The sequence below is a fragment of the Doryrhamphus excisus genome, linkage group LG4 (genome assembly GCF_037039965.1).
Source record: "Doryrhamphus excisus strain RoL-2023G ecotype Guam linkage group LG4, RoL_Dexc_Guam_v1.1, whole genome shotgun sequence".
NCBI lineage: Eukaryota > Metazoa > Chordata > Actinopteri > Syngnathiformes > Syngnathidae > Doryrhamphus > Doryrhamphus excisus.
Genome location: NC_136360.1, coordinates 12,103,040 through 12,126,223, shown reverse-complemented (window position 1 = coordinate 12,126,223; position 23,184 = coordinate 12,103,040). Strand labels below are relative to the sequence as shown.

Below are 23,184 nucleotides of genomic sequence, written 5' to 3'. Positions count from 1 at the left end.
GCACTGGGAGCAGAAACTTGGAGAGACTTTATAGAATGTCAATGCGAGGTTCTCATTGGGTGTGACCAGGATGGATAGGATCAGGAAGGAGTACATCAGAGGGACATTACATGTTATAGAGGCCTTGGAGATAAAGTCAGAGAGGCCAGACTGAGATGGTTGGGACATGTCCGGAGGGGAGAAAGTGAATATTTTGGTAGAAGGAAGCTGCCTTTAGAGCTGCCAGGTAGGAGGCGTAGAGGAATCATGATGTATCATGATGTATCAGTATGACACGAGCTCTCCTAAGGACCTATCTCAAAAAATAGCCTGACATCCTTTATATAATGGGATTGTGTTGGTGTTTTTAAAGTCATTTTAAAAACAAATTCTACTCAAAGATACTAGGGTGCTTTGCCGTCAATGATCTTCTCTACGGGACCTGACAGGAGTGCCCTACTGTTTTTAAAGACATCCTGCTGGTCAAATGCTGGTCAAAGATCGTGTGTATGACAGGAGTGCTGTGGTGTTTTTAGGAACCTACCGCTCCAATGTTTTGAACTGAATTCCTCCCTGATGTCATTCATGGGCCGATTTGGCCGGTGGAATATCCCCGCTGTTGAGTACACTGTACGCCACAGCATGTGCATCTTCAAATGTTGAACAAGTGCCTGCTTTGAAACGTGTCAATGACAAGTAGAGCGGTGGGGATTTCAGTCGGTACCCTGCAGTGGAAAAAATGGCATAACAGGTCCGACCCCTAATTTATTAAGAGTTTGCCCTGATTTGTTCATCCACAATGCCAAAACAACAAAATGCTGTTTGAAATCCAAATAAAGGCAATTGTCAGCTTGCGAAAGCCTCCTTTGCAATATTAACAGTGCAGATGATCTAATGGGCTCTGACAGCGTTCCAGCAGCTCGCAGCAATGAAAAACAAACAAACCGCGTTACGGTTAACCCTCGCTCTTGGCGTACATGGTGCAAGGCTGAGCGCCGGCTTGTAGGCGAGGTGTACGCTTTCATTATTAATCCCAAACTGATGGGGGAGTTGGTGTGATGAAATATCTCCGTCCTGTTTCATCTGTCTGTGCGCCCAAACACCACAGCTGGCTGCAGGCTTGGTGGAAACATGAAGGCAGCTAACTGTTGCCGTGGTAACACTTTGGCAGGTGGCCAACAGGAAGTTGCAGGGTTGTTGGAGCTGCAGCCTGTCATCTCTAGTTAATGCTGGCTAATTAGAAGCCTTCACACTTTCAGAATCAGATCAGATTGCAGTGTTGACCTTAAAACATTTCAATCAGGAGTCATTTGTCCAAGGGCCTGGATGTTTCTCAGCAGACACTTTGTATGGAAGTATTGTACTGCAGGAGTGCTTTGGTTAGCATTTGGTTACACTCAAACTGAAACATACTTGAACTGAGGTGTGTCTAAACTTTTTTCAGCATGGGCCACTTATTGAAAAATGAGAGGATGCAAGGGCCACTTATATATTATGATATATTAGAAATTAATATATTAATATTAATGTCATTTTTGCATTTTGAAAAAAAATGTTCCTAGTATTTAAAGTTTCCTATTAAATAAACTTTAAAATAAATAAACTGAGACTTTTGACTTTTTCCTCAAACTAATTTCTAAACTTTCCATTGTATTTCCATAATATTGTAACAAAAAAATTACATAACTAAAATAATAAATAACTTTTTCTCTAATATTTCAACTTTATGCTGCTGAAATTACCTTATTTTTCTAGTTCCTTGTCTTTTGGTGATTTTTTTTCTCTTAAGTTTTTGACTTTTCTCATAAAAATAACTTACATTTTAAAGCATTTTTTTCCATTCCTGCTGTTTTTCCCCTCAAATATTGAAAGTTTCTTCATGTATATTTGCCTCTCAGAATGATGACTTCATTCCCATAATATTTTGACTTTATTCCCATAGCATTCTATATTTTTCATCAACATAATTTAGTAAAAATTGTATTTGTTTCTGTTTGTTCTCATAATATTACGACTTTAAAAATATTTATACTTCATGTTAAAATTTTTATTTTTCCTCATAGTATTACGTTATTACTCCTGATTTTTTTAATCATTTTTTTTGCAGTTTTTTGTGTTGTAGTTATTCCATGTTTAACACACCTGCTCTTGCTAAATATTTTTCGTTTTCCGTTAAATAATAATGCAAATCCCATTAATTTGTTCTGCACACCCCAAGATGTTAACACATTACACTTTTTAAAAAGAGTTTACTCAAGACATCACTTTTACCGTGATTGAAGATTTTTTTTTTTTTGACAAAGATGGGGAGTGAGGGAGGAGGTACGAGCTTCAATATTGTTTCTTTTCTTCTTTGTCAAAATGCTGGCACTTGCAACATTCTTTGGCCCCATTGTGAGTTATTTCACAGCCGTGATCACCAAGAAAAGCAGAGACCTGGGGCATAACTGTGTTAGCTAGCAAAGAATTACAGAGTCAACCACTGATGATGTCATACACGGGCAACACTGGGTAAAAGGTTACCTCTGGTTACCTCTGGTTGCTTGCAGAACGTGTTTGTTGTATTTTATCGTTTGGTTCTCTGTTCTGGAGGAGAAGCAGAAGTTTTGAACACCCAAGAAGTCCAAAAAGTCTGACCGTACCCTCATTTGTCTTTAATATCAGCCGTATGTCCTTCTGAACACAGATCCGATCGGACCGGGATAAGAACTGGCTGCTACGTTACAGTGTGACGGGCCCTGGCGCCGATCAGCCACCAACTGGCATCTTCATCATCAACCCCATCTCTGGTCAGCTGTCAGTCACCAAGCCTCTGGACAGGGAACACATCCCCAACTTCCATGTAAGTTCTTCACCCTACTGCTTTCTTCCAGCGCTGCGTTTGTCACCTGGAAGCTAACTTTTAAATGTTTCATAAAGCCTTTGTATTTCCCCAGTAAGTACCGTTCAAATCGTTCACCATATGTTTTTATTTTCATCCCGTCCCCATCGCCGGGCTTGATAAATTTCCTCTCATGCATGGAGGTGAAGAAGTAGTTCTTTAAAAAAAAAAAAAAAAAAGTCTGAGTGTGTCTACTGCAGTCACCCGCCCCTCCGAGAACCGGGGGTAACCTTTTGATCTGAAGGAACGCCAGCACAGAGTCGCACCGGGGAGTGCGAATCTGGAGTCGCAGCAGGGTGATTTGCATTTAAGCCGTCTGATGAATATTCATGTGGCTGGATGTAGTTGTCAGAACTCTGAGCCGAGATGGGCCGACATGTTTATTCATGAGGGAGGCTTTGGCCCAGCGCGCTTTAAACGAATTACTGGCTGAGGGTCGGAGGCCAGCCAATAGCTTTATTCATCATATTTGGTCCTTTTATGCAAAACACATTCATCTTGCTCCGATGCTTCTACGACAACAACAAGGGAAGGAAAGGAAAGGCACAGCCTCCAATTGGCTCCACGCTCAGAGTCAAGCAGTTCACACCGGTGTTACTTTCATCTTTCGGGGGACCAATATACACAATGATGCCAAAAATGTTTTTGTGACTGCATAAATTCTCCACAGAGTCCAGTATTTAATAGTATTTGTAACAGTAATGGTAAACATGCATTGGGTGAATGCTAACTGCAATGTTGACATCATACTTTATACTTTTGTTTTATTACTAGTATCAACATTTCAGCTTTTTCTCTATACATTTTGCCTTTTTGTTCTGTTTTTCTGGGTATTGTTGGGCGTTATGCAAAGTGCTACGTTTGAATGAAGCCATCCTCAAACTTCACACTTCTTATTTCATTTATATATGTGTCAAACATACTGTAAGTGTGTGTTTGTGTGAACAGTTGCGTGCCCACGCCGTGGACTTGAACGGCAACCAGGTGGAGACTCCCGTGGAAATCCACATCAACGTCATCGACCAGAACGACAACAGACCTGAGTTTACGCACACCGTCTTCAACGGTTCCGTGCCCGAGGGGTCCAAGCCGGGTACGGACACGGCAGTGCTCGCCCACGTGGGTGCTCTCACACCGAGCTAACCTATCTGTGTGTCATCGCACCTCCCCGCAGGGACCTTTGTGATGACGGTGACCGCCGTGGACAAGGATGATCCGAAGACGGCCAACGGGATGCTGCGATACAAGATCCTGTCTCAGAGTCCCCAGAGTCCGTCATCCAACATGTTCACCATCAACAACAAAACTGGTGACATCATCACTGTGGCAGCAGGCCTGGACCGGGAGGTGTGTGTGTGTGTGTTGGGATTTGGTGGCGTTCATCCCCATATGGAGTCTCAGCCTGTCAATGTCTGTCTGGCCTGCAGCGCTTCCCGCAGTGTTAAGACAGATTGTGGCTTTTTTTAGTCATAATCCAACACCAGTAGATCCGACAAAATGTTGCCGCCATTCCGAGGGCACGCCATTTGGCAGCATGGAGATTTCACAGATGTTTCCTCCTAAAAGTCTCTGTATGACAGGTCAACTAGATATTACTTGTGATAGACAACTTCGGCCAGAGAGCAACAATCTTTATTGGATGCCCTGGTTGTCTTACAAGACGTTACGTCTCTCATCTGAGCAGACTTCCAACTGGAGCTGTCACGGTCAAAGACTTGCTAGGCCAGCTCTAGATAGACTAGGTCTGTCCTAGATAGGACTACAGGCTAGAGTTGTCCTATCTAGTCTTGGAGCACAAACACTGCCAACAGCTCTAGACAGGACAGACTAGACGGATCTCCTACAGACGAGAGCTATCTAGTCTAGGGCTTCATCACTTCATGCTCAACAACTAGATAGGCCAGACTAAAGGTGCCATACTATTGGTAGTTCATGCTTAAAGACAAGATAGGACAGCATTAGTCTGTAGGACAGCCTTGCTTAAATTGGTCAATGATAGATTGTATTTATTGTATTTTACACAAAGCTAGCAGGGAAAAACGTTTAGCTTTGGGTTTGTTCATGGTTGTGCAGAAAGTGTCCCAGTACACGCTGATCATCCAGGCCACCGACATGGAGGGCAACCCCACATATGGCCTTTCCAACACCGCCACCACCGTCATCAGGATCACAGACGTCAACGACAATTCCCCCGAATTCACCACTGACACAGTACGTCATTTTGAAAAACAATGTTCCACAAGTTGAAAGCATTCCTGTTGTGAATTCCACCGTGGTCTGTCTTCTTCCAGTTCTTCGGCGAGGTCCACGAGAATCTGGTGAATGTGATCGTTACCAACCTGACGGTGACGGACAAAGACCAGCCCCACACTTCAGCCTGGAATGCCGTGTACCGCATCTTGAGCGGAGATCCCACTGGACGCTTCTCCATCCCGACCGACCCCACCACCAACGAGGGGCTCCTCACGGTGATCAAGGTGAGAACATTGTACGGTAGACGCACACTTTTTGCCATAGCAATGGAAACGGCTCATTGATTCAAGCAGGGCTTCTTCTGCTGTGCAAATTTTGCCAATCTGTGGGAGAGAGTGTTTAGTACCTAAAGTTCTTGTCTCTTTCATTCATCCGTAATATTTCATCTAGTGTTTCTTACCCCCTGTCAATCTGTCCTACCAGCCCATCGACTTTGAGGTAACACGCTCTTTTGTGCTGACGGTGGAGGCTGAGAATGAGGCTCCGCTGGCCCGCGGCATCCACCAGCCACGCCAGTCCACAGCAACTGTCTCCATACGCATTCTGGACCTCAACGAGAGCCCCGAGTTCAGCCCCAATCCTAAACCCATCAAGCTGGACGAGGGCTTGCCCGCTGGCTCGCTGCTCACCAGCTTCATCGCGCAGGACCCCGACCGCTTCATGAGGCAAACGATCCGGTAAGAACTTCAACTCATTCTTTGTGGTCTCAGCAATGTTTCACATCATGAAATAATTTCTTCCAGGTTCACACTGTCAGCGCTTTTTCATTTTTTCATGCATTTTTTTTCCCCATTGGGTCACCAAAGTCAGTCAATCGCATGTTAATTTTGGAGCTTTGGACCGGTGCTGGACGTCTCCAGTGGCTAGATGTCGGTTCCCCCTGGCCGGGAATAGAATCCGTGCCATCTGCACAAAAGTCAGCAGCATGTACCATTAATTATACCACCAGGGCCTCATTTTGTGATGAATCCATTAAAATAATGATATCTCCGCATGGATGACCAGCTCATTTTTGCTGGTGCAAAAACCGCTTCCTGGAAGTAAAGAGTTGCTTTTCTGTAAACATGATTTAGGTTACAAAATGTGTATCCTCATGCATCCTTCAGCGCTGATCTCAGACCAACAGAAGCCTGGCTAGTGTGCAGAGAGCCTGCAGACGGCTGCTTCCTTTCTTGTTTCTTTTTTTTTTTTTAAACACCACACTGTTTTTTTGAGGAGCGCTCCTGTCTTTGTCGCCTAGCAACAGCCAATGGGGGCTCGCAAAAGACATGCGTCCACACAAACGCATGCACGCAGAGTGAATGTGTTGTTCTGATGCCTCTTTTTTCTTGCTTTGCGTCCTGCAAGTAGTGTTTACTACTCAATGAGCCTCTCGCTCTCTTTCCAAGCAATTAAATCCACACAAGGACTACTTGGTCTTTGCATGGTGGCTCTTTTAAATATTTGTTCATTTAATTCTGTGCTTTTTGACACTTGTGTACTATTTCTGCTGTTGCCGCAACACACACACACACACATATGCTAAATATATGGTAAAGAGTTGTTAGAAATTTGGAAATAAGAGGAGAAATGTAAATACTAACTTGGCTCCCAAAGCGGATACACACTCACTTCCTCATGCTTTACCCCTCTTACCAAATTCAGGTACTCCAAGATGTACGACCCCGCCAACTGGCTGGAGATAGACTCTGTCAACGGTCGGATTTCCACCATTGCCATCCTGGACCGCGAGTCTCCTTATGTCAAGAACAACCTCTACAACGTCACCTTCATGGCCTCCGACAACGGTGAGATGTTATTATTATATTACTCGAGTCCAGGCGTGTCCAAACTTTTCCCACCTAGGGCCACATACGGATTTAGTTCAAGAAGAAAAATGCATGTCAGCTTGCTCTTTCTTCCCACATTCTTGTTGTAGTTTTTTTTGCAACATTATGACTTTATTTTCATATTTTGGCTATATTCTCATAATATTATAACGTCTTCCCCAATCTAATTTTCCAGACATTTAGTTTTGTTGGTTTCTCATAATATGAACTTTTTTGAATATATTTAAACTCATGTTATATATTTTATATTATAATTCTGATAATTCTTCTATATTATTATTATATTATATATTTATATTATTATATAATAATTATTATGTATGTTTTTCTTATAATATTCTTGTAAAATTGTGGCTTTTTTCTCTTAATACTTTGTGTTTATTTTTGTAAAATTACTGCTGATTTTTCAATTTCTACTGTTGTTTTTTTTATCTACATTTTTCTTCTTTATTGTAAATTTTATGCTTATCCAACAATATTTTCACTTTGTTCTCTTACATTTTCTCATTGGATGATTTTTTTCTTTTAATATTTTGACTTTATTCTTGTAAAATTACTGCTGTTTTTTTTGTTTTGTTTTTTTTTACGTACAGGTCTACAAAACAGCACTGTACCCATTACTACACACCTTAATCCGGCCTATGTGGCTCGGAGACTCGTCATCTCTCTTGAGTTGGCTCCAACTAGTGGGCAAACACCCTGCCCTGTATAGGCCAACCCCTGAATCACAGCTCAGAACCATACACAAAATATTCCATCACTACAATATCCCATGCAAACCAATAAAAATATACACAAGTGAAAGAATATGATAAATAATCGGTTATTATCAACCATCCCTCCACATAGTTTTGTGTTTTGACAAGGACGTCTTCCGAGAAGAATGCCTGTATTGTCCATTCTTCATGGCTGTAGTGGCAGACAGACTTTCCAAAAGCAGGATGACACCGAAACAGTCCTACCATTTATTGCTGACACGGCCATTTCCCGTCCAGATGTTTCCAAATCTTTCCTCCATTATGTTGTGCTCAAAATTGGCCTTCCTTGGCAGACAAAGGAGAATTGTCTGTTCAAAGTGGAAAATTGCCTAAGAGGAATGTCGCCGCCTGTCCTCCAAAGACACAGTGCTTCGTCTGTCTTTTCAATGTAGGACAGCTCATCCGGGGAATGCCAAGGATGCGCATAACTAAACAGGAAGTGTGACCGTATGTGTCCAGGTATACCACCGGCCAGCGGGACCGGCACCCTCCAGATGTACCTGCTGGATATCAATGACAACGCGCCGCATGTCTTCCCGCCGGAAGTGGAAATGTGCGAGAAGCCGGACCCCAATGGCATCAACATCACAGCCACCGACCCTGACCTGAACCCCAACGCCGGACCCTTTGCCTTTGAACTGCCCAGCCGCCCGTCAGATGTGCGGCGTAACTGGACACTCAGTCGCCTCAGTGGTCAGTGCAGCATTTGTGTCTGAGCTTCTACAGTCATTTCCTGAAAGAAGTGGTTATGAAATGATTAAATATGAGGTTACATCCTCCACTAGGTGAGCACGCTCAACTCCGCCTGCGGACTGGCTCCCTTCCCAACGGCATCTACGAAGTCCCCATCACCATCACAGACTCCGGCAACCTGCCCATGTCCAACACTTCTTACCTACGCGTCAAGGTGTGCCAGTGTGATCACCATGGCGACTGCGTGGACATGCAGCGCATCATGGCCGCCGGCCTAGGAATGGGTGCCATCATTGGCATTCTCATCTGTATCATCATACTGCTAGGTGAGCACACATATAGTATACACCAATATACATGTAAATACACCAATTAATGCTTCAGTTACCAGATGCTCCAATAAAAGCTAATGTCGTTTATATGAACTCCACAAGTTGGTAGTAGCTGGACATCGTGAGTGGTCAGGGTCCAGCATTGTCATCTCTGCATGCGCTTTAAAATGTTAATATGGCTACTCATCTGTTGGTGTGAAAGTCATGTGTTACACATGCCGTGCTGCTATTTACAGTGAATGTCTTTACCTTACCTTACTGCTATTACCACATTGGTTGTGTTGCTGCTGTGATGTGCAACAAACTTCAGAACATCATAAATGACCAGAGCTACAATTTACGTTCCACTTTTTCATAATTAAAGTAACAAAAAAATTGTTGTATATAATGAGCATTTGAAGTACCTTGAACAGCTTAATCTACCTCTGTATGCGCCTTAATGTGTTGGTATGGTCACTCAACCATTGCATTATGATGCAGTAGTAAAGTCAAAAATGAACTTATGTAATTAATGAGTTTTCACATTTAGCAAATAACAGCCCCTCTCCATTTATCACTTGTTTTCAATTAACACTCTGTCCTCTTTGTGGTTTAAGTGAATAACCACCCTGGCTGTAATTGAATTTCTGCGAAGTAAGATACAGTACTAATCAATGGAATATTTTCATAGTTAGAGTACAGAGACCACATAGGCACAGAGACATGAAATAACACCCTTATCGTCACCTTTACATATTGTATTACCCAGTATAGTAGACATACGGAAATAAGCCACCTTACACATAAATAAGACTCACACATTAGCATTGACAGCATTCTTTCTGAAGTGGCTATTGTCTCATCAATTGTCACACACATTAGTTTCCAGGCGCACACAACAAGTCACAAATACTGTATTACACTTCATGTCATGTCTTCTGAATACCTTATATCTGTAGTTTCACTCATTTAGGCATTTTTATGCTTGAAAATGCTTAATTTTGGCCAAGAATACCTACAATTTGCATAAATATGCATTTTTTTTTAGAATAGTAGGCCGTATTCAACCATGAAACAGCTATAATGTATTCATTTTTTTAAAACAGTGATAGAGTGACTTAGGTAGGAAGGTAAATTGATACCTTTCTGACAGTGTCAGTCCAAACTCAGCATTATTATCGGAGAAGCAAAGAGAGTGAAAAGTAAATATAACCCTTTCCTCGCCACACTCCTTGCCTCCCCAGTACTTGTGCTGCTGTTTGGGATGTGGATGAAGAGGCGAGATAAGGAGCGCCAGGCCAAGCAGCTCCTCATTGACCCCGAGGACGACGTGAGAGACAACATCCTCAAGTATGACGAGGAGGGTGGCGGAGAGGAAGACCAGGTACACACAAATATAGAGTAAGCCCATAAAGTCGCTAGATTTCACATGTTTTTGAAAAGGCACAGAATACTCCCATCCATCCATCCATTTTCTACTGCTTATCCTCACGAGAGTCGTGAGGGGTGCTGGAGCTTATCCCAGCTGTTTTCAGGCGAGAGGCGGGGTACACCCTGGACTGGTCGCCAGCCGATCACTGGGCACATATAGACAAACAACCATTCATACCTATGGACAATTTGGAGTCGCCAATTAACCTAGCGTGTTTTTGGAATGTACACCTAAATATAGCAACTAAGTTGGCATCAGGGATCCCTCCTTCTTCGTCTTCTTATTGTCTGGCAGGCCAGGTGCATATGACGTGTGTTAAGAAGCAGAGTTATGTTGCCATCTACTGTATGGAGTTGGAACAAAGTTCACAGAGAGTCCCATTATAATGTGTTTATGCCAACAGGCGGCGTCAAATCTGTTTGTGAAACTCTCCCTCTGCTTGATGTTGATTTGAAATGATTTCCGACATCAGATATACTATAGATTTGATGCAGTGAGTAAAATGTAATCAAACAAAAGGCAGCTTAGCCAAGGATAAAGTGTTTTTTCTTTGATATATCATATTTTTATTCCATCTTAGAATATGTCCATCTTTCTACAGTATATCGTGACGGATTAGAAGGAAGCGAATACTGGAAAAGACAAGCACACTCGATGTAAAGGTTGACATTTGTCTTTGTGCTGTGCTATTTGTACAAAGCCTTGCCACAGTCCGCTGGCAAAAAAAGTGAGGTGGTGATTGGTGTTTTGTTTCACCGGTGAAATCTGAATGAACTCTACCAATCCTCGCTTACACACATACACAAATGAACCAGAAAAGACACACAGTGTTTCGATACAAACAAACACACACTCTGTCATGTGTCCTCCAGCTAAGATTAAGTGTAGTACAAAAGAGGACCTGCAATGGGGATTAATTGCTTTTTGTTGGAGAATCATTTCCTGTGTCGCTGTCTTGCTGCCAAGCTCATATAAGCCCCTGGGGGCGGGAGCTGAAACTCTCTTTTGACCCCACTAAGTTTGCCTCTTACAGTAGAAACTACTTCTGTTAACAAAGTACACACAATGATGATTTTGGGGAATATTTTGCCCACTGATTAGAGCTTGATTACACTTATCTTTTTTTGGTTTTTCATCACAGGCATGACGGGTAGAGATTTCCACATGGGAAAGATTGTATCTATAATTTTGATAAATTTATGACATTTTTAGTGTAAATCACCAACTTGTCCTCCAGCCGCTCAGACCAACTGACTGGCATTGTCATATGAAGCTGTCAACAAAAAATCTTTGCTCCAGTGGCTAACAATTGAGAACAAATGGCCTCGGATATGGAGGTGCTGAGTCTCACCCAAGAAACTTCACACTGAGCCGTTCCAGTAAACGCTGAAGGTCATAGCCCGAAGAGGCCATCAGGACCACATCATCTGCAAATAGCACAGATGAGGTCAGAAGGCCCCCAAACTGGACTCCATGGACTCCTTGGCTGGACCTACAAATTCTGTCCATGAAAATTCTGACCAGAATCTGTGACAAAGAGCAGCCTTGGCGGAGGCCAGTGTTGACTGGAAGCAGGCTCAACTTACTGCTCGCAATGCAAACCAAGCTCCTGCTCCAGTTGTACAAGGACCAAATCACACAAAGTCATGCCCCACAGGACCCCCCCTATAGTTCGAATACATCCTCCGGTCACCCTTCTTGAAAAGGGGGACCACCACCCCTGGTCTGCTAATCCAGAGGCCCCTCAACATCGAGAGCCTTGAGGAATTCAGGGTGAAACTCATCCACCCCTGGAGCTTTGTCACCAAGGTGCATTTTCACTACCCCTGATACCTTAGCCAGGGTGATGGATCTGTCCGACAGGCCGAGTTTTTGCCTCTGCCGAAGCCACGTGCCACTTGGCTTGACAGTACCTCTTAGCTGTTTCAGGTCTTCCACAAGCCATCCATGCTGGTAGGACTCCTTCAGCTTGACAGCAGCCCTGACTTCTGGTGTCCGCCATGGTGTTTGGCATGACTGGCACCGACCACCTTGCATCCGCAGCTCCAATCAGCTGCCTCAGCAATGGAGACACGGAATACTGTCCATTCGGACTCGATATCTTTGTCCTCCCTGGAAGGCAGGCAAAGCTCTCCCGGAGGTGAGAGTTGAAGACTCGGCGAACGGGAGACTCTGCCTGATGTTCCCAGCACTCTCTCACTACATGTCTCCCAGATCTGTCCGGCATCCCCTGCCATCTAATCCAACTCGTGACCAGGTGATGATCAGTTGAAATCCAATAACATCACACCACATAGTTTCAGATCAGGGATTCCTCCCACTCAGGCCCTTGTAGGTCACACCGTCATTGCACACATGGGCGTTGAGGTCTCCCAGTCTGATGGACTCCAAGAAGGCTGGGTACTCTGACAATCATGTCCCTTTCCCCAAAGCGAAGGCGTAGGGAAATGACTGTCTTGCTCACTGTGGATGACTCCAACACAGAGGCACCGATATTAATTAATAATCCCACACCAGCTGGGGAATGCCAGTTGGACCACATTCACACCCAATGGTTGATCACCATTCTGTTTCTCCTGGTCACAGCGGGGGTTTTTTTTCTTCTTTTTTTTCCTGTAAACCTTCTACCTCTTGTCAATTATCAGGGTAATTCTTGGCTCTCTGCATGCGAGATGTCCTCAGGGCGGGGAAGTTTTACTTTTCATTTATTTTTAAAAACTTTTCCCTTGCACTATAACACTATAACTATACAGTATTCCCTCGTTTATCACAGTTGACTGGTTCCACACCCTACCATGATAAGTGAATTTCCACAATGTAGGAAATTTAATATTTTTGGCTTTAGACCAAAGAAAAACACTTTTTTACATTTTTCACACTCGTATTACCCAATATCCATTTAAGACATAAATAAGATTTGTGCTCATGTGTGTTGCTGAAAATGCATTCTGGCGCGATGAGGGGTGGACAAAGTGATGTCGGGGGTTCAGAGTTGAGTCTTCAGCTTGGCATGGGTTACAACCACAACAGTATTGTGTTTTCATGAGAGATTTTTATTGGGGCTTGTTATGCCTGCTGTGACTTAATCCAAACTTATCCTTCCAGGGAGCTAGTCTGGTGCTTGTGTGTCTCTACATACATTGCATTGACATTACTGACACCTGGTGATCAGTGTGGAAAATTACATTTAGCCTTTTAGGCTTCAAAATACTTAATTTAGGCCAACTATACATAAAATGTGCTAAAATGTTTATGTTTTGAGTAATAATAGGTAATGTTCAACGTGAAACAGCATTACAACAGCAGGATTTACTATATTGATGAATATATTTTTGAAAAAACTCTTCGAGCATGTTGAATTGGGAACTCACAGCTCATTTTGTTATCATGGCAACATTCAAGACACCCTTGGTTTGGGTGCTTTAGTTTGAAATTTAACTTGATCCGTAGCTGTTTGTGAAATTTCGACTAAGAACCAGGGCACATAATGACTGAATGACAAACAGCGCCTTCACGGTTCTAGATCATTGGTGGGTCCGAGCTTGCAGGCAGCCGTTCATTATCCACATGGCGGGCGGGCGGGGTGAGCCAATGGCAGGGCCATCTGTTGTGAGTGCTTTCACTTGAGTCCACTCCACTGCCAGCGATTAAATAATTTAACGGCAGAACTGAAGTAGGAAAGTTGAGGCTACGTCCGCAGAGTCCTCAAAGAACCGAGTGAAGCTTTTAAGTGTGGCGCGACAAGAGGCGACCCTTTCTCGCCGCTTCGCAGAACTTCCCACTCATGTGAGAAAGGTCTTTATGAAAATCGTGGCGTTGCCGGCGCTTGATTGCGTACAGCAGCCAAGGTCAGTCCACAGTGGTCCTGAAAGTGGATTTACCCGGAGGATGCAGAGAGCTGAATGCTTTCTGACGGTTGCCATGGTAAGGCATTCTACAGGAAGCAAGGTGAATGGTGAAGTGATTTTCTTTAGAAATTGATAGTAAATTGATAGCATTAGTGTGGGTTTGACTCCTCCCTGTGGATGTCACATGACATTAACTACTGAGGTCAGGGATGCGCGCCAGGGGTCTATGTGTGGCATGCAGCTCCCCTTTTATTGGCCCCCACAGAATATTCTATTAAAGGAAATTAAGCAAGGAGAATTAGGGCCACATAGAAACATAATATCGAAGGTTTGAACAAGATATCTTGGTAAATGGTCTTTCGCTTATATAGTGCTTTTCCACCTCCAAGGTACTCAAAGTGCTATGATACTGTTAGCACATTTACCTACTGATGATGGAGCATCAGGAGCAACTGGGGATTCAGTATCCTGCCCAGGGATACTTCCACATGGAGGACTGACTGACTGAGCCCTGCCACCCCCATCTTGAAATATACTTACCAGCTTAGTAGATCTAGAATATCAAAGATAGTAAACTTAGTACACAGTGAAAATAAAAATCGTCACAAAGTGTACATCCACTCTACATGTGGTACTGTCCTGTGGATGTCCTCATGCAAACCCTGCGTGCTATTTTGTGCATTCTTGCAGGACTACGACCTGAGCCAGCTGCAGCAGCCTGACTCTCTGGAGCCCGAGTGTGTGAAGGTTGGCATCAGACGCTTGGACGAGAGGCCCCTCCATCATGACCACCAGTACCCCCTACGCTCTGCCGCGCCCCACCCTGGAGACATTGGGGACTTCATCCACGAGGTACGACTTTCTTTTCAAACCACTTGCGTGTTCTTGGTGTTGCCACAAAGGAAGCGGTACATGACTACTTCCAAAGCTGCAATACCGTATTTACACTTATCCAACTAGCTATAACTTGCGAAACCCAACAATTCAAAACATGGCCAATATTTACGTGGAGTAGCAAATGATTGAATACATAATAAAACATGCGTTATGTTACTGTGAAACTCGATAATAATGCGAAATTACTTACTTTTATATGTTTATTTCGGCCTCCGTGCCTCTCCTTCATTTCATGTCTGCTGTATACCCCTTCAAACTTACCTCTCGATTTGAATGCGCAAAATCTCGGGGTATGGGGTAGAATTGGGATTCAGGCGTAGTCTAATGTCATGTCTCATCAATGTAACAGTACTTGCTTATACTCTACTAGCTGACAACATTTAAGCACAGATGTGGATCACGGATCGGAAATCTCTGCAGACGGTATCCCAAATTTCCGATGCACAAAATATGCTGGTCTCTGAACTGGATACTGACACTGCATCGGATCATCCTTACCATCCTTACTTCCTGTGCTGTGTCTCCATCGACAAACTTCAAAAATAGTATATAGTATATAGCAGGGGTCGGGAACCTTTTTGGCTAAGAGAGCCATGAAGGCCAGAAATTTTAAAATGTGTATCTGTGAGAGCCATTTACATTTCTTTAAACATTGAATGCAATAAAATGTGTGCATTTTTATGTAAGACCAAGAGTTTTAGATATAATGGGCTCTAATTGTGTAGACCAGGCACACTACACCACGCCAATGGGGTGTGGCCAGCACACTCGTGAGCAGCGCAGTGTCTAATAATAAATCAAATACTTGTTGCCATTAATACAACTTCTGCTGCTGCATAATTTTGCACCATACTCAGTATATTTCATTCTTTTGGCCATCTTTGCCAGAAGGCTTAGTTCTGCAGCTTTAGCTAGGTGACTATTTGACTAAAGGAGAAAAGTTTATATTTACATGTTGACATCTCAATGACCGAGGTAGACTACCGCATTACCCAGTAATAATCGAGTTTTGGTGTTTGACCTGGAAAATATCAGGAAAGATGGATATGGTCGGCCGTATTGCAGTAGAAAATAGATGGACAAATTAAAATGCATAAAAAAGTTGTTGATTTTTAATATTATTTTTAACAGTCATTTCTGTGATGTTTACTTTAAAATGTTAGCAAAAATACATTTTTATTGTGGTAAGAAATGCTTGAGAGCCAGATACAGTCATCAAAAGAGCCCTACCTGGCTCCCGAGCCATAGGTTCCCTACCTCTGCTATATAGTCACCCTTCCAAAAGAAGAAGATAGTGTGAGTGCACAAAGACTAATGGATTTGGGAATCAGTACACTGTCCAAATTGGCGCACTTAGAAGGTAAGTACACGCTGTAAATGGTAAATGGTTTTTCACTTGTATAGTGTTTTTCCACCTCCAAGGCGCTCAAAGCGCTTTGACTCTGTTAGCACATTTACCTACTGATGACGCAGCATGAGGAGCACCTGGGGGTTCCGTATCTTGTCCTGACATGATCAAGGGATTAAGGGGTATCGAACCCACAACCTTCAGGTTGGAAGACGACCACTTCCATTCAAGACAGAGCAAGACAATTCAAGACCTCCCAAATGGACATCATCTAAACTCTTCCCTTTTCACTTCCTGGAGGTGCACTGATCACCTATCCAAATACCTTTGTCTCATCCAAAGTCACATGAGAGCAGCAAGACAGGAACATAAGCAATGTCTGGTGGCTTTGTGCTTCCTAATTAGCTTTGCTCAGGATTAGCCAGCCTCCGACGTGGTCACAACCTGGATGAGCTAATACACCGCTGAATACATGAGGGTAATCCAACAGTGACGCCGCAATGCTTTTGAGTCAGTTCGACGTAAAAAAAAACAAACAAAGCCAACATTCCATCTTCTTTTTATTGTTCCAGGAAACTTAACTTGAACAGTATAACCATGTAACTTAAAAGTTAAAGGTAGTGAAATCCAATTAATCAGCAAATTGAGAACATTACCTTCTCCACCCGTGGAATAAATAAATTATGTCCCCGAGCTCACTCACCTTGACTATCAATGTTGCCGTTTCACAGCAAGTCTGCTGTCTGTTTGTCCGCCAGAAGATCATAAAACACTTTCTATCTGCTTTTAAGACTTGTAGATGCTTTTTACGCCGCTCTTGATTGGTTTACCCTTCTCTTTTGACAAGGTTAAAAACTTTTTATGTCTTGGAATTCTCCAAGTATGGAATTCAGCAGGATGTTGTCGTTTATAGACTTCCTGCGGCTTCGCTGATTAGCCTAACATATCATTGTGATGATGCCTTTAAAGCATCCTAAAAGAGTCCTCCGATGCCATGCAGAGTGAGACGTCTTCCCTTTTAAAGGGGCTTCAAACCATCTCCACAGCTGAGAAGTCATTGTTGACACAGCCAAAGCTGCCATCAACGTCACTCTCTGGGCTTTAGAGTGTGTATCTTGTCATCGGGCTGCATAAAGACATCTGCCAAGCGGAGCTATGAATAATGAGCCGGGCCTGTCAGACACGGCGAGCTGATCTAGACGGCTTAATTCCGACAGACATGACGAGCGGATGCCTCAAGCCCCGCCTCCCTTCGTTGACGCTAATTCTCTCCTCCCGCCGAGTCTCCAGCGATGGCCACATGACACAATGCAGGGGTGAAGGAAAGCTATACAGACAAAAGTATGGGGACATAGCTCTTCATGGATGAACGAATGAATCAATGGTACCTGTTCCACTGTTTTGGGAACAGTTTGTTCCCAGTGTGCATTACCACTACTGTTGTCCATCAATACATGACAGAAAACTACCATATTTTTTGCAGTATATTGGTGAGACAATACACCCCAAGTCAAAAGTTTATAGACGCCTTGTCATTTATCAGCATGCAAAGGTGTCTCCAAACAGGCACTCCATGAAGACATGACATGCCAAAAAGGGAAAACTTTCAGATCAGATAAATATGTGGGATCTGTGGGAAGATTTGTGTTGAATGTGAGCCTGACAGCCAGTCTAAGCAGTCCTTGCTCCCCCACAGGTGTAAACAAGGAAGTGTGTTTGGGTTCGGGTGGGGTGGGGTGGGGGTTGGAATGGAGGTTATGCAGAGTAATCTACTGAATCTCCTCTTAGAGATGTAGGCAGCGTCTGTCCAGCCTGACCCAAATCCTCCCCCCGCCATGCTCTGCTAATCTCTCCTTCTCCCACAGCACTCCCTGCTGTCCATCGCCAGCGCTGCACACACACACACACACACACACACACACACACTGATCTCCTTCATCTCTGCTGTGATGCGTCTCCTCCAGGGAACCAGTCAGAGGGGAGGGGCTAATGTGGAAGTTAGAGAGGCTGGCCGGCGATTGGAAGTTTGACATCCCCGAGTCCTACTTGTGAATTTTGCTCCTGTCATAGTCTTGAAAGGGTCCGCATGGGTCACTGGAGCAGGTAGCGGGAGGGTTTAACTGGGATCTGACGGCGTGAGACTGCACTGCGCTGCCTACATAGGAGAACTGTGGGATTACTCCTGTAATCCCGCCGCAGATATGTGCAGGCCGGACGCTCTCGCAGCCGCTCGACCATGGAGGCTCAGCTCATGGTCTTTCTCAATGGTCAGCAAACGCTGCAGAATAATTAGTCCATCTTGGAATTGGACGGTTTTAGGTTGCGTGCGTGTTTTGATGCAGTTTGGTCTTTCGGCACAAATGCAAATGCAGGTTTTTGTCCTTATGAAATGTGTTTTTGGATCAGAGATGGGGGTAGCGTAGACCCTCAGCCCCGGGACAATAGTAACAGAATAGAAGTCAAGCAGGAGGTTGTGCAATTCGAGTGTTTCGTTCAAGATGAGAAGAAGTAGAAGGAAGATTGACCCTGTAATTGTGTACCTGTACTTAGATTTATGGAGTATTTCATTCAAAGAAACTTAGCTATACATCAATGTACATGTAACACACTATATCACTGTAGCTGTGGTAGCTTTTTCGGGCTTCTACTGACTAAAATGTGTTTTGATATGGACAGTGGGGGTCCAACGATACAAAAAATTCATGGTTTGATTTGATTCGATGTTTTAGTGGCATGGTTATGTTCAACTTGTATTTTATTGTATTAAACTTGCATTTTATTGAAATGGTTTCAACTGAAAACTACTGTTTTTAAACAAAGTTATATATATGTATATATATATATATATATATATAAATATATACGTATATATATATATATATATATGTGGTGCACCTGCCTCATTTTCTGCTATGCATACTTCAAGTTAGAACCATATAAGACAAAAACAGCACCTTGTAAAAGTCATGATAAAATAAACAATTCGCAATTCCGTTGAACATGGCAATGAAGATAATTCATGAGTAGTTGTGTTCATAGATTCAATAGTACTTGAATATAACTACTCTACATAGCGTTAATTATTTCCACAGTTCATGTACACATTGAGTTTGGAATTTAGAATTAGGAAATAAACTAAAATATTTATCGAAATGACAATACAGCCAAGGTAACACTTAAAAACTTAAGCCCTAAGAAGATTTTTGTTTAAATATGTCATAAAACAACAGCAACAATAACAAGTAAGTGTCCAAAACCACTTTTAGATATACATGTATTTTTGCACGCCAATGGTCTTTTTTTTTTTTTTTTTTTTACTCTTTACTGGTTTGGATGGAGAGTCTTAATATACCTTTTTTGAAACTGTCGGCGTCGGTGTGGACATAGCCTTCGATGTGATGGGAGTCCAAGGATTAGCCTGTGACATCCATCTGCTTTCAATGCCTGCAGTCATTATCCCACAGCCGGTATAAGCACTCTGCAAACATGGTCGCCTTGTTCACACAATGGACCAGGCGTCACTTGGCCACAGTCACGGTACAGCTGTCTAGCATAGCAGAGCTGCTTGATATATGTGATATGTGTCCACAATGCCCTCTAATGTTAGATGCTTGTTTAGATGCTTGTTTAAGAAAATAATGTGCGGCCCTCGTTCACGTGACATTTAATTTTTTACGACCGCCCATCTTTCTTCCCTGCCAATCATCATTCATGCATGTTGGCATCCATGTATTATGTAAATTAAAAACAAACAAAGCTTTGCTGTGCCGAAACCCCCCCTCAGCATAATATAAATAGAAATAATCTTTTGCCCAAGGTTAGGTATTTGTTTTAGGGAATTTTTAACGCATGCACACACACATCAGTTCCACATGTGAAAATAGTTTATGGTTTTATATCTGTAAATAAATCATTAATTAATTCATTTTCTACCGCTTATCCTCATGAGGGTCGCAGGGGTGCTGGAGCCTATCCCAGCTGTCTTCGGGCGAGAGGCGGGGTACACCCTGGACTGGTGGCTAGCCAATCACAGGGCACATATAGACACACAACCATTCACACTCACATTCATACCTATGGACAATTTGGAGTCACCAATTAACCTAGCATGTTTTTGGAATGTGGGAGGAAACCGGAGTACCCGGAGAAAACCCACGCATGCACGGGGAGAACATGCAAACAGAGATGCCCGTGTGGTGGAGAGGGAAGGGTGTAATTGAACATGGGTCTCCTAGCTGTGAGGCCGGCGTGCAGTTTGTAAATAAATCATTTTGATGTATTTTTTGTGTTTATGTTCATGTTGGGTAGAAAATTAATGAATGAATGAATATTTGAGCTGTCACAAAATGGGGGGGGGCTGTTTTTCTCCCTTTTCTAGTTGGGAACTGATTTTTCCCTGAAACTTACATATGCTCTACTGCTGATTACTAAACTGTACTGAAGGACTTGCCTTTTGAAAAAGACTAGGATTGAATGAGTTAACTGTCATGCAAGTGCAAACGAACCACTGTCAATATTAAGCTGAGCAAACACCAAAAACCTGCAGTTGTTACTTAAATGATGACTAATAAAATAATAAAAATCAATTTGTTTCAATTGCGGTTCTCATAGGGCCTGAAGGCTGCAGACAACGACCCCACGGCGCCCCCCTACGACTCTCTGCTGGTGTTCGACTACGAGGGGAGCGGCTCTACAGCCGGCTCACTGAGCAGCCTGCACTCTTCCTCAAGCTGCGGCGACCAGGACTACGACTACCTCGGCGACTGGGGGCCCCGCTTCCGTAAGCTGGCCGACCTGTATGGCGGAGGCGACGACTAGCGCTCTGGCGGCGACAGGTGTCTTCAGTGGAGGGGATTCTGGGGGGTCATTTGGGGGAGGGGGAGGGATGCTGGGGAAGGGTGTCAGCAGCACTTCTGTTTCAGCGCCAAACAGCTTCTAAGGACTTTCCGAGACTTGTCGCCGTACGACAGTGGCGAGCATCCGGGAGCTACCGTGGGAGTGAGGGCGAGCTCGGCGCCATCGCGATGGAGGACGCTCACTTACACTTGAATCTGACAGGACATGAACACTGAGGTCAAATGTGCCTTTATGTACATTGTTGGCTTGTGTTGGCTCTTCATTCTCTATGTTGCTTTCAAGCTCCTAGCAAGCCCACGGCCATGATAGTGTTTGTGTGTGTGCGCGTGTGTGTGTGTGTGTGTGCGCCTGTGTGTGTGTGCGCCTGTGTGAGAGTAAGTTGTTTCCACACTGGATGGATGCTGTAAAAGGTCAGAAAAAAACATGGCAGCTTTACTGTGCAGCTCCATGTTTTCTAAGGTTGAAATATGACATTAAAAACACTATATGCGTTTTTGGGTTTCCAGTAGCGGAAATGCTCGAATTATAGGCGGGGCCTTTATTAATAGTAATTGGAGAGAGGTTGTTAGTTCTGAAGTGTGAAAACTCATTATATACTGAATAACGAGTTCATTTTTCTACTTTAATAATGATGCAGTGTGCATGAGAAAGAGGAAAGTCAAACATATTAATAATAGTATACCTAGTATACAGTGTTTCCCACGGGGGGGGGGCAGGAAGATGATATGATTGGCTATGATGCATTTGCAAAAAGTCACAAACAAAACTGAGTGCTTGTAGATGGTGAAGGGGCCCACAGCATCAATCACCCGCCGCTCGTTGAGGACAGCCATATGTCACAAAAAAAAAGGATCTAGAGGGGTCTGATTACTTACTATATGTAATGACACTTTTGCTGAGTTGGCAACACTTAATCTCTTATGCTACGTCTTTTTATTCTCTGGCAGACTTGGTGCGTTACTGTCTAAGGTGTTTAAGAGCGAGGGTGAGCAGGTAGCGCCAAATCTATTTTGTGGTGGTTCAGATTTGTAATTATGAGTGAATGGAATGTACATGGGGAAACACTGGTATATTGCACAGCAGTCAAACCCAAAAGGTATATCGTGATTTTAATGCCACCTTGATAAATATAATGCTATAAACTAGTCTGAACACTGAGGGTTCCCTTTAAGATATTTCCTCGAGCACGCCCACGCTAATATGCTTGCAGACAGAAAAGTGATGCTTCATCTTCCTTATCTCATAACTTCAAACACTCAATTCCTTCCTTCGTTGTTAAAGTGGCAACGTGACTAATGCTAAGCTAGCAGCGCTAATGCTAAAAAGGAGCAGCTAAACCTTTCAAGGAGGACGGGATACAAAGTCAAACATGTCAGTAGCTTAATCTTGTGTTGTTGTTTTTTTCAACTGCCTTCATTTGCTTCAGGAATAAAGTTTTTGGAACAAACAATTAACAGTAAGATTAATATTTACATACAACATAACATTTTTGTCGTGTAAAAGTAAGGACTTGTCTTCAAGCTACCTTGCTACCAACAATTACAAACTGATGTGTACCGTAATGCTCATTCTTAACGGGCAGCATGAATGTGTTGAATGAGAGTTTGAGCAGCACCTGGAAGTTGTCACCTTTTCTTTTTTGTTGTTTGTTTCCTGGAAGGCGAGAAGACGTGTACAGTAACACCTGATTCCTAAAGGATTACCTTTTTTAATTTTATTTTTTTCCCCCACAAGTAACTTATTCAGCCGTCGGCCAACAGAGGGAGCCCAGTCGAGTTCTGGTCGGTAGCACGGAACTTTCTGGATGCTGCTTGAAGACCAACAAGGCAAAGTTACTGACTTTTTGCCTTAGCATTCTCTGGAAACTTTCCAGCTGGCTTCTTCACTGTAAACTGTACAGATTGTATTTCTCTCGCTCTCTCTCACTCTCTCTCTCTCTCTCTCTCTCTCTCTTGTCGTTCTTTGGATCGTGAAGATAAAATGCTAATGTACATGTTCTTTGGATTACAAATTAAAGTTTTTTGCATGTTTTTATCTTTTCATGTTGAGGAAACGGCATTTTTCTACATTATTAGTATTATTAAATGCACACAAATAC

At 43.2% G+C, this 23,184-nt stretch overlaps 1 protein-coding gene across 1 annotated transcript in view; it reads left to right on the top strand.

Annotated features, from left to right (window-relative positions):
• The window catches only part of LOC131130100 (cadherin-2-like), a 55,802-nt gene extending 33,884 nt beyond the window's left edge, over positions 1 to 21,918 (top strand). Inside the window, exons 5-16 of the mRNA XM_058074250.2 lie at positions 2,666 to 2,821; positions 3,809 to 3,953; positions 4,035 to 4,207; positions 4,934 to 5,071; positions 5,152 to 5,337; positions 5,537 to 5,790; positions 6,758 to 6,900; positions 8,160 to 8,393; positions 8,486 to 8,719; positions 9,949 to 10,088; positions 14,675 to 14,836; positions 20,841 to 21,918. Coding sequence (XP_057930233.2) covers positions 2,666 to 2,821; positions 3,809 to 3,953; positions 4,035 to 4,207; positions 4,934 to 5,071; positions 5,152 to 5,337; positions 5,537 to 5,790; positions 6,758 to 6,900; positions 8,160 to 8,393; positions 8,486 to 8,719; positions 9,949 to 10,088; positions 14,675 to 14,836; positions 20,841 to 21,047 — 2,172 coding nt within the window. The 3' untranslated portion in view covers positions 21,048 to 21,918. The remainder of the gene's footprint in view (positions 1 to 2,665; positions 2,822 to 3,808; positions 3,954 to 4,034; positions 4,208 to 4,933; positions 5,072 to 5,151; positions 5,338 to 5,536; positions 5,791 to 6,757; positions 6,901 to 8,159; positions 8,394 to 8,485; positions 8,720 to 9,948; positions 10,089 to 14,674; positions 14,837 to 20,840) is intronic.
• The last annotated feature ends 1,266 nt before the right edge of the window (positions 21,919 to 23,184 follow it).